Raw genomic sequence first — 12,494 nt, forward strand, 5'->3', positions numbered from 1 at the left:
GGTGCAAGTGAAAGCATGCTAGGGTGAGTTTAAGAAGGATGCTGGCTTGATGAGCGCCGTCTTCCTGCAAGGGGAAAGAAAAGAGGAAGGGGAGCAAGCTCACGGCAATGCGCTGGTTAGGCCTCGTTGGCAGGGGTGTCTGGTGGCATGCCGTCATGGGAAGCTCGTTCTTGATATGTTTGTACCCGTAGACAATAACGTAGCAATTGGGCATGTGATCAAGCACATGCACTGAACTAAAAGCAGCATGTGCGAAGCAGAGCTTGGTTTCTCGGGCGATCAGCTGCGGCAACTACTGCGAACGCCTACCAACTTTGTATGCATGCACACTGGTAGGAAAGGCAGAAGCTCATGTGGACATAAAGCCTAAAAGCTCTGAAGTGAATTTGCAAAACGCCTTAAAGTGACAGCAGTCAAGGTGGCACGCCCGATATCTGCACTTCATGATGATGCGCATCGTGGCAAGCACGCACAAACTGACAATGTGACAAAGAGTGACAATGTGCACACGTACAGTGCAAATGCTTCTCTGTTGCCTAGGCAAACGTCATGTGCCCGCGTCTTGTTGCTGGCGCCTTTAATATTTTTTGGGTTTCTTTGTTCACTCTGCATCTCTTCCTCCTTCTCTGAATAGCCCGCGTTGAGAGCACATTCACTGCTGCATTATTTTGCAGGGATTTTCTCTTGGAAGCCACATTACAACTGGTATTTCGTCTCGCACAGCTTAACTATAGGTGGTATCTGTATGCAGTCAAACCCACTTATACCAATACAGTGAAACCACATTAAACCGTAGTTGGCCGGAACTCAGAAATAGTACGTTTTAAACAGTAGTACTGCTTAACCAAAATAGCATGAGATCACCCACTTACCTGTCAAAACCGGAACTTGGAGAGAGTGCTCTGGAAGGGGAAAGAAACATGCAGTATTTGTTCACTTCGCGCGACTAAAGTGTTATTTTCGTTTTATGCCGCGGTGGCCTAGCAGCAACGACAGCGGCCTCAAACTTACTGAAGCTGCGAGCCAGCTTTTCAGCCAGCCCCCTCTTCTCAGCAAACACTCACATGACAGATTCCTTGTAGGCATTGCATGTTCTTCGTGCACGAGGGTGGTAGCGCTGCAGAAGTCGCGGGGCACCTTTTTCATTGCTGGGTGCTGTTCTCGTCAGGGGGACTGCATTCATGAGGCTGACGTAATGCGCATCTTCTGCCACTGTCGGGCCTGAATCGCTCGTGCTGTCGCTTTCCGTGTCCTCATCACTGTCGCTAGTCGACACTTCGACATTAACAGAGGCAACAATGGCGAAAAGTCAAACCACGTAGCCGACATCTCATTGTGGTTGCAGCAGCGCTGCCGAGCAACTTCTTCGCATTCCAAATGCTGCGCACCGTAGTCAACAGTAGATCCTCTTCGCGTGCCAGCGCCGACTTCTTTGTGTCTCATTCGATAGCATGAACGATGTGTAATCTTTCTTCTATGCTTAGCACCCAGCGTCTTCTTTATCTGAGCTTCGGCATGAGGCGAATTTCTTTGCGCAATGCCACAACACTCTCTGGCACAGCGCCGAAATGATGTTGACGTTAATGTCGCTTCACGTGCAAACGCACAGAGCGCTTGGAGGACGTTGTTCTGATCTCTGAGGCTTGTTGTTCCGCTGGGCCGCCCAATGGAGACGACACACCCGCCATGTTTGCACAATGAAAAGTGGAAACATTATGTGTTAACCGATACATGCGCAATAAGCTGGTACAGTTTATGTGGATACAAAACACATTATGTTCAATGGCCGCTGAGTCAGGAATTTGACTATACTACTTTTAAAATGAAACTACTGTTTCAGTAGGTACGGTTTAGCGATGTTTTATTGTATTTAAGTGCCACTAAAGTGCCATTGTTTTAGCCAATAATTGTTATAATGCGGGGCTGCTTGAAAAAAAAGAATCTAAATAAGGGATAGCATAGCTGTTCCAAGAAAACTATAATGACAGGGTGGCCAGTTCCCCTCCCCACCACCTTCCAGAAGCAATCCAGAAGAAACATTGGGGCAAGATCGCTACTGGCATCTCGCCACGTTCCATATTTACTCTATTGTAACACGCCCTCGATTGTAATGCGCACCCGTGTTCCGTGACCAAAAAAAAAGGAAAGTGCTTTACATTACCGCGCACCTCACTCTTTCGTACAGAACAAGTTTCTCTCATTTGGAAAACAGATTTACTCCCTTACTCCCAATGCACTAAAGTTGCAATAAACAAAAGAAGTCGCAGTTTTGGCCGAAAGGCGAAGCATCGATTGTGATAGCAAATTAGTAAACAGCTTTACGAAGTAACGATAGTAGCTTTGTCGGCCGTATACACTTGTACACATTCACTTAATAACTAAATTAACAAGCATGATGTTGTGCATGTGTAAACAAACATGAACACGTCTCACTCAATAACCACAGAAACTCGCTATCAAAATGCTGGCAGGAGGAAGTATGGTAGCAGGAGCGATCGTATTGAACTTTGTGTGGCCTCTCGCTTCAATGCAAACTAAGCGACGAGAACACAGCACGGTGCATCTAGAAGCGAAGGCTCTGTCCCCCTCGTGCATCGCTTTCAAAATAGGGCCGTAAGCAGCAGTCCCTAGAGTAGAACGCCTCTCCTGTTTGTGCGAGTTCCGCATGCAAGTTTCGGGAACTCCGGATGCCCATGATGCAGCCCGATTTCCGTCCGTCTCCGGACACATGATCACTTTCCTTTTAATTTCAACGTCATAGTGAACTCAGTGTGTCTTCGTAGTCAGCACTTCCATGCTGATAGAGCAAATGCAGAAAGTGGAAAGTGGACTAACCTAAGCACACATACTACAGCTACAGCAGCTAAGCTCGAAGCGCGTATGAGGCAGCCATATTAAAATGCTGATGGAGATATGATAATGCAGATTTAGGTTTGTACTCGATCCTTACACGCATGCAATTTTTTTACCCGTTTTATCTGGAAAATAGTGGCTGGCGTTCAACGTGGCTTGAACCTAGTTATACGAGCTAAAGCTCTGCTAAGCATGGTTAGACACGGTTCTTCAGTGCTTCTTCCCGGTGAGCTATATCGGCAGGGTGCTCAGACTTGGTCTGGCATCTGCGGCAAAGAGTTGACGCATTCACACCTGCGCGTGCTTCATCCATGGCGAGACTCAGTGACCAAGTGCCGCCAAAGTGGCTCTCTTAAACACTCGCCTAGTCACATGGTACACAATGGCGAGGCTCGAGTGAGCGCAGCAGCAATGCCTCTCCACAGTGAATCACGTGACTTGACGTCACACCACATGCGCACGCCAGCGGCTGAAAGTCAAACACATACTGTCCTTAGGACTTGTACCTCAAGGTGTGGAGCTTTCGCTCTATAAAGTGAACATTAGGGTCGAGTAAATGCAGTCGAGTCTCGTTAATTCGAACATGCTTGATTCTAACTTTCGGTTTATTCGAACTAATGCTGTGGTCCTGTCAAAGTTATGTGTATTCCAATGAGTGAAAACGCCCGGTTATTCGGATGCGCAAGCATTCGTGACAGTTCATTCGAACGTACGGCGCTCCGACAGTGCTCTCAGCAGCGCACCACATCACGCGGCAACACCTCCCACTAGCATTGTTCTTACCCCGCCATAGAGAAAAGGCTTAGGAGAGACCCCTCAACGCCACGCGCAAAGAAAGAACTGTCGCGGAAATTTGTGCATGGCGTGGGCAGGTGCACATCACTGATTACTTCTGTTGATGACGGGTGACCTGTACAGTCAACGACCAATTTTCCAGACCTCCAAATTTTCGGACACGCCCGATAATTCGGACACCTTTGTGGCACTGCCATGTACCCAATGGAGTGAATGTATAAGAATGTGTGAAATTTCTGACCCAAAAAACCTTCGCCTTCCGATTTTCCAGACTTTTTGCCATGACCGCAAGTCTTAAACGGAATTATTCAAAGCCACCACCACCTCCATTTTGATTATGTCGCCGCCTCGAGCCACCCCTCTTGCACGCAGATCCTCTGGCAGCTGTAGCCACACTGTAGCAACGTTAGGCCTAGTTACTTCGACGTTCTGCCAAGCTTCTTACTGTTCAGTGCCGTGTGTTTATTGAAACAATTCACCACTTTTAGCAATGGTGCAGACTCCGCCTTTATAATCCTTGCCAATGGCTGCGGTGTGCGGAAGGGATGGCACATTGCATCATGCAAGTTCCCGAAAGTTAGTGTTATCTGGTGAAGCATACTAAAAGTTAGAAGGGGCAGTTGTCACGGGAGATGGTACGTTTCCTTTAATTATACATGCGTGCACCCGCCGTCTCCTCTCACAGTTCAAGCACCGATATGCCTAATAAGTGTACTGGCAGGCCTTTAGAGCTATTTCAGATGTACCTGTGGTGATTTGAGCCCTTGAGGGCAGTAAAAGGCATGCTTTCATTTTTTCGGACTGCCTTATTTTTCGGACATTTTCGCAGCCCCTAGGGAGTCCGAAAAATTGGGCAATGACTGTAATTTGTAAATACGTGTGAATAAAACTTCTAGAACTTCCCACTCATCTGTTAGCTCAGTGCACAGGCGCCACTGCACGTAAGTCCTCCATTCAATTAGCTTCCTTTAATTCGAACTTCTTTTAATTCAAACAAATTTTCAGGCCCCTCCTAGTTTGAATTATTAAGATTTGACTGTACTTCTCACTGGCTTGCATGAGGAAACCCCATGTCTGTCAGCTTTGCTTGCTTTACACAAAGCTTGCCGACATCCTTCTCCAAGGCATCCAAGGGCTCTATGTAGTGCAGCAGAAGGTCGCTCACGAAAATGAAGCCCCGGGGGACTTAATCATCCACAGGGCCTCCTACAAGGACAACGTTGAGGCAGCCTGCCCTACTGCATCATCATCGTTGTCGCTATCTGATGTAAGCACGTTCGCGACGATCGTCTCATTGTTTAGAAGCACTTCGTTTCTAAATGTATAGAAATGCGCTGTCTTTTCACCGGCAACGTCATGCATTGCCAATGATCGGCGGGCAGATAAGCCATCGTCTGTTTCGGCAGCCAGTCAAACGAGGCTGAGCAACCACATGGCCAGGAATGATTTCAGCACAACCAACAAAGACGAGCATGAGCATCATCACGAGCGGTTTTATCCATTGGAAGAACTGTGCAGCAAGAGGGGCCAGCGAGCAATCTGAGAGCAGCGACAGTGCTGTCAGAGGAGCTGGCGCTTATCCAATCGTGTTTTCGGAGGGTGGCAGGGCGTAAAGCTATGGGCATAGCCCATGCGTACTTGGAGGGGTGGAAGGCCAATGGAGAGAGATGCGTGAGGCTGGCGATGCGGAGAAGGCTGGAAAACAAGCATGTGGCTGCTTGTAGCAGCTCGAATTTGTATTCTTTTTTTAAATAATTTCACATTCCATTACCTTTTGGCATGGACACCCAGTAGCCAGACTTGATCATTATGACAGATAATACTGCGGGTTATTTCACCAGTAAGCGGGCTATTTCACCATAGAAAACGTACAAAATGAGCAGCAGCTTCTCATTGTTTTAACTGATATATTGTTAAAACTGGTATCGTTATAAGTATGTTCAACTGTACATGGAGTTTTGTGGTAGCATAAGTAGGAGTCAGAAAAAGCTGCATTATAGTGTGTTCTGTGCTATGTATTAGCAGCAATCTTGTAAATGGTCTAAGCTGTATTTCAATTTCTGGTAAGTATAATGTGGCGAATGTGAACATGTTATTCGTCTTCCATAGCAGGAAACAATACATTTTCTCTGGTTCTCAATTGCGGTAATTTTGTTTGAAGCATGTGTAGCTTTTTTTTTTTTTGTTCTATATTAGAAAATTTCAAGCATCGTAACTTTCACCTCATATTCTTTGGTCTCTCTTCAATAGCATGATTAGTGTGCTACTTCTGGTTGCTGACCATGTGTTTGATCGTCGTCGTGTGCAGGTGCTGTCGGTGATCAAACGCTATGAGGAGTGCATCGACTACATCCACATGTCAGACCAATACTCGGGGCCCCGGCTGCAGGAGTGAGTGCGAGTCCATGCTGGACAAATACTGCGCTTGCGTTGCTATTCTTTGCAAGGTCCCAAGCTATAGCTCTCTCTATTGCTTGATGCAAAGAGGTGCTGCTCTTGTAATACGGTAGAGCCTGGTAGAGTTCCTGGTAGAGTGTTCCTGTTTATTACCATTTCTTCAGCTCCCACTCTAAAGCACTGATCCCATTTACAGCAGTGCAACAACTGCGCCAACTGTGTCATTTTGATACAGTTATGTTTTCTGCGCCTGGCTTTACCAAAAGCATGAAGTTTGTTGAAGTTGCGCCATGCTGTGGGGGGCCATAATACCCTAACTAGCCACAAACATTCCCAGTCCCGCAGCCGGTAGTACAAACCGATATCTTCATTTTATCTTTTGTGACAAGCAACAACCACTGTCAAATTTGTAGCACGAACGAGAGCTGCGGTACGATGCAAGGTAAACTCTGAGCCCTCATCTAGCCACCACTGCACTGGCTGCACTGCATGCAAGACGGCTCCACCAAATCGCGCACCTTGTCGCGAAATAGTAACATATCTTCTTTTTTTTGCACATTTATGCGATGAGAAATACAGCGGAATCTCGATAAACGGGAATCACTTAGACAGAACTGCCGCTTAGACGGAACACAATCCTCATAGTTGATTGGTTTTGTATTCATGCAATGCTCTCTGCAGTATATCTCAGTAAATGGAACTCCTGATGAACGGAACCAATTTCCCTGGTCCCTTGAGGGTCCCTTTAAAGAGTGCACGGTAAAAAGCATTGTCAAAACAGTGCATTTTGCAATCGTTGGCAGTTGTTTTTTAGTGTGGTATGCTACGGCTTCGCTTTCAAAGCTGGTTAAGCCTGGCCGCACCTTTGGCACTTGCTCTGCACTGAGCTGATAGCAGTTGACCGCTTGCATGGTCGACACGAAAACTCTCTGCCGATAAGACGTTGCATGGCGTGCCATTGTGGGAAGTTTGTCGCTAGTGTATTCGTTCCTTAAAAAGCATTTTCGCAAATTCCGCAAGTGGCCGGAAATAGTTGCGTGCAGCGCACTGCCACATGCACGCATTGCCACAGCAAAGTACATTGTATTTACACGAGCTATACAAAATTTGTACCAAAAGTTGTCTGTTGTAACCAATAGTCTGTTGAAAGTGGATCTGGTTGCAAATAATAATTTGGGCAGACCAAACGAAGTGAAAGCAATAGTCTGTTAAATCTGAAAGTATGTTGGTTGTAGATCCATTGTAATGGGTGTGGACTTTTCCCCTCGTTTCTAAGCTCATAAAAGGGCTTCTGTCTCTGCCCACGGGAACGCTGACCTAGAACAGGCTTCAGTGAAAATGTGCACTTTCTGGTTAAACGTAACTCACTGAGCATTGCTAGCATTAATGGAATGAGCCATGTTAAGTCTCGTTCCATGCTATGATTGTGATGTAACTAAGATGCCTCTCAATTTTGACCTTCTTGGGGAATGTGAAGCACTCTCGTGAAAAGTATGCACACAGGATCAGTTATGAAGAAATCACAAGCAAGTGGAGGGGGCAACGAAAGAGCCTGCCTCAGAGCAGCTCACTCTTGAAGCAGAAAAGAGACCTTTAGTGGGTCAAGTGGCAGCCTGCAAGGCATTCGTAGTGTTCCTAGTGCTGAGGAAATTATCAACTCAGGTTTGAAGCAAAAAGACATGAACAAAGTAAAATGTGGCCATGTGCACTTATCGAAAGGAAATGCAAGCCTTGAGCAGACACTTAAAAACTTTGGGAACTCAAAAAGAAAATGTCAATAAAGGTGAAGCCATTGATGTCATGTCAAAGAAGTCTGCCCTAGTCATGTATAAGCTGTTAGTTGGCTTATAGATGATGAGCAAAACGAGAACAAGGTGAAAGCAGGAGCGTACGTTTTGACAAGTGGACTTGTTATCTTCAAGGCGACATACAAGAGCCAACGTTTCGACAAGTGGACTTGTCTTCTTCAGTGTGACATATGTCGCCTTGAAGAAGACATGTGTCGCCTTCTTCTATTGTTAGTCTTTTTTTTTTTGCTTGGTTTTATACAAATTTTAAGCATTGTATCTACCTGCTTTTCAAGTTGATATGAATTCACCACATCTTGTGGGTTTCCACAGAATTCATTGGTCACTTTTGCAGGACCTTGTCCACTGAAGCTAAAGCATGATTGCACAGAAGTTTAATGGTTTGTAGCTCTGTCACATTTCCGGGGTTAATACTAAATAGTTCACGCCTTTCTGTTTCCTGTTGAATAAAGTAAGCTTTGTTTTCTGTTAAACTGCTCCAAATTTGGAATTTGATGCTTCAAAATTGACTTTTTTTTTTTTTCCTTGTAACCGGCTCCGAATTTGGATTTTCCTGCTTGAAAAATTGCTTCAAATCCTATTTCAGCTGTTGCATCCCTGCATGTAGTTTCCCTAGGGTCATGCATACAGTAGTTTCTGTTAATTTGGTCCTGACCAAAGGTCCTGGCTGGCGCTAATGCATTTCTATGAGCCAAAACATTTCTAATTTCGATCCTGAAATTGGCTTTCGCTAGATGATTCAACCTTGGCTGGTCATCACACATGCGGCCTAGCACCAATGGTGACCACAGTAATGATTGCAATGGCGGAAGCATTGGACAAACAGCAGTTTTGGACTGGACAAAAACTGCTGTTTTCGGCCTGCTTTAGGAACATTTTCAAGCAGTTACCGTAGCTCACTCGTAATGTCTGATTACCATATTTACCCAATTCTAATGCACATCTTTTTTTTCCATTTCTGTTTTTTCAACAAAATTGGTCTGAAAATTGCCTACACGGTCGCAGTCGAATACAAAACCAAGACTGCCTTCTCAGCTTTTGCATGCTTTTCTGCATAGCACCAATATATTGCAGCGAAGTGTGTGTGTGTTTGATTTGGGGGGCACGTTAGACTCTGGAAGATACTTCCAAATGAATCACCCGCGTATTTTGACATTTTTTATGCATCTTGTTTAATTTGACCTGCCAGATAATTATATCAATTTCATTGATCTGATGAGGATTGAATTAATGAAACTCAACTTTCTTCGTGGTTGTTGCGTCAAGAAAGTGCAACGACGCATTACCAACATGGCATTGCCCATTGGTGGTGCCTACGTTGACCACTGCATGTTGCCTCTGGAAATAATGACTTTGCAGAACCTGCCACGCAGCACAGGAGGATCACCATCTCTGTGTTCTAATAGTCACTTTTCATATTTGTAAAGCTAGTGTTCTTGTAAGGCAATTTGCCCAACTAATGATGGCGTGTACAAGTACAGTTTGCTTTATAATTATGACATGGAGAATTTACGCGTAGCTCTCATAATGAAACCATGAGCAAGAGACAAGCCTCAACTTGTGCAGCTAGTACATTGTTTTCATTATTTGAGCAAGTGTGCTGTGCAGAGTTTTCTTGCAAATGATAAAAAAAATGTCTATTGTTTGCAGTCGCTGGTCTCAATATGGCTGACAAAGTCGAAAGCGAATTGTAGTTGCACAAAGCCACAAAAGGTTGCCGCGCACCAATGCTGCCAACTCTTCGGAAACTTCCCTAGATCTAGAGATTTTACACTTTGTTTAGAGAAATTGTAAAATATGTCTAAATGTGGCAAAAATTTTCATGTGTATTCGGAAACTTACACGGAACAGCCCATAGGCAGAGCAATCTTGGACAGAGACCCACTGGACATGTGTTTGACTGATTTTTCTTTGGAGGAAAGATAAAGATTAGCCACATATCTTCGTACTTTGTGTATCTTTGTACTTTGCGTATCTTCGTACTTCAAAGCATAAGTGCAAGAGTACTATGTTTGTACACAGCATTGAAGAAAATATACAACATAGACCATTTATAGTGTAAGTCGCCGAAGTCGTGAATATCCGCATTGTAAGCCGTACCGCACTATAACCAAAAAAACAGTGTCAAAGGCTGCACATGTGCAAAACATGTAGACCAAGCAGTCGCGCATATCTGAGAATCGAAGCATGTGACCAGGAGTTTTACATCCGTTTAAATTTACGAACATCGAAAGTTTAATGTCCAAACACCCGTGGTCTTTGCATGTAGCAGATGAGGTAATAATAACTTAAAAAACAATGGTGACTGAAATTTCAGGCGCAGCACAGTGTGTCGTATAATGATTGTCATGTGGGCGGTGGCACTAGAAAACATGACAGCCATGGACCAAGTTGGCTTACTGCTACTGCAACGCATTTAGTTGACTCAGCACCAGACAACAATTTTGGTTGCCTGGTGCCAACCCATTGGTTAAGCCTAGCCGACGGGGGTGACGGGTGGCAGCTGTTGTAGGAAGCTTGCCCTTGATATGTTTGTACATTTAGACGAATACAAAGAGGTGACTCATACGATCATGTGGACGGTCTGAACTGACAGCAGCACGTGTAAAGCGGAGTTTGGTTTCTCGGGCGGTCAGCTGCACCAACTTCTGCGCACGCCTACCAAGTCTGTATGTGTGCACATCAGTAGGAATGGTGGAATCTCACAAGCTCTCATAAAGCCTAATAGTTCCGAAGTAAATATGCGGGATGCTGCTTAAACTAACAGCAGCCAAGGTCGCACGCTTGATATCTACACATCATGATGATGCACATGGTGACAAGTGCACAGAAACTGAAGTCACGTTCAGTGCAGAGTGCACTGCTGGTAAGCAGCCAAGCAAAAGGCTTTATCGTCGCCTAGGCAACTACCGTACGTCCATATCACACTGCCACTATGTTTTCTTGCTTTTTTTCTGTTCATTCGTTCGCTCGCTCCGCGTCTCATGTGCCTCCTCCTCCGCATCGCCCTCACTGCTCCCCGCTCCCATCGGCCGGTGCACCTCTTTTTTTTTGCAAAATGAGCTGTAAATGGTAAAAATATTGCATCAATTTCTTTTGTTTTAGTTTGCCGCACACATCTTTATGTGAGGAGTGAGTGTGCAAAATTTCATATCAAAATGTTCATTTAAAAAATTTATCATGGTTTGTGCAACATGAGGTGGAGCAAAATCCTGTTTTGAGAAAAATATAAACAGGGCCGCTATCTTGTACACGTTCGAAAAGCTGACGTTCGATTTCACCTCGCGCGATTGTCCAGACCGCGTCGATATCCCCGCCTAGGCAAATCTAGTCCAATCGCATGAGGTGAAATCGAACATCGGCTTTTCGAAGGTGTACAAGATAGCAGCCCTGATTTTCAAACCATGTGAAAGATGCCACAAACTACACAGAGACTTAAAATGCGCCAGCCCCCGTGAGATGCACCAGAGTCTCCTTGTTCCTGTGGCTGCTCGGTGACAACATAAAATGAAAAAAAAAAGTATTTTGAATAATATTGATATAAAAAAATAATGCTGATTTTTTGTGTCGCAGTACGAGGTTATGGGTTGGAAAACTTACTGTAACTCCCAAACCAACAATGATTTTTTTGCAACATGTTGCTGAATGTTTAGGCATGCATAAAATGTAAAAAACAAAACATCAATTTAAAGAAAATTGACTTTTGAATGTGGCCTACCACCATGAAGAAACCGGCCACCATTGTGCAACAGATATAGACCCTTGCCCATTTTTCTTGCTAGAAAATCGGGTGAGCATTAGATTTCTACTTCTTTAGCAGCCTTAATGTCATTTCTTGTTGTTCGCTTTCTACTTCAAGCACATAAAAAGCGGGCGCACATTAGAGTCAGGCAAGTACTGGCAAACTGATCAGCGGTGTGTTTTGCTGTCTTTTTCTGCATCTTGTTTCATTCGACCCGCCGGATAATTAGATCAGTTTCGTCAGTCCCACCAGGGTTGAATCAGCAGAAGTGGACTGTGTCAAAATGTCAGTTAACAAGGGTTTACTGTACTTTATAATAATCTTTGGCAGCCACACCAAAATAAATTGACTTCTATGTGTATATAAATATCAAATTTTTCTCATATGGAATCAAACCCAGCTTCAGATATCATGTGGTTACATTCATTTATTTAATGCAACTTATTTAATTTCCCACCACATTTAAAACCACAATTATTTTGACAAGAACAAGAATTACCTTGTAAACAATTACATAAGAGCTCAATATTATTATCCTTATTAAATCGAAATATGCAATCCAATGCACAGCTTGTGCATACTCACTTGCATGTTCTTTTAATGAGTAAGGATGAAGTAAGGCTGAGCAGGATGCGGCACAGTGAATGTTGCCACCAACAGCCTGCTGCCCTTTGCTTTTCTGCAGTAGGCTGTTGAAAATCAGATGCATTAAGGCTTCACTTCTGCTTGAAGACTGTCTTTGAATGGAATGCTTTTCCGGCACCTAAAGTAGCAGTCAGCAATAATTCCTTTGTGTTATTTATCATCGGTGTTGGGCCGACTTGTCTTCCCCTCCAGAGCTCACTGCTCAGTTTCTGTGGAAGTGCTCCTGCTGTTGGCTGTTTTCTGCATTTGTATTT

General features: G+C 44.4%; 1 protein-coding gene across 2 annotated transcripts in view; it reads left to right on the top strand.

Moving 5' to 3' along the window:
• Positions 1–12,494, top strand: part of LOC142573164 (PAT complex subunit CCDC47) — an 80,046-nt gene that overhangs the window by 47,502 nt on the left and 20,050 nt on the right. For both annotated transcript variants that reach the window (XM_075682732.1, XM_075682731.1), the window contains exon 8: positions 5,957–6,039. In XM_075682732.1, coding sequence (XP_075538847.1) covers positions 5,957–6,039 — 83 coding nt within the window. The remainder of the gene's footprint in view (positions 1–5,956; positions 6,040–12,494) is intronic.

Source organism: Dermacentor variabilis, chromosome 2, assembly GCF_050947875.1.
Source record: "Dermacentor variabilis isolate Ectoservices chromosome 2, ASM5094787v1, whole genome shotgun sequence".
NCBI classification, from domain to species: domain Eukaryota; kingdom Metazoa; phylum Arthropoda; class Arachnida; order Ixodida; family Ixodidae; genus Dermacentor; species Dermacentor variabilis.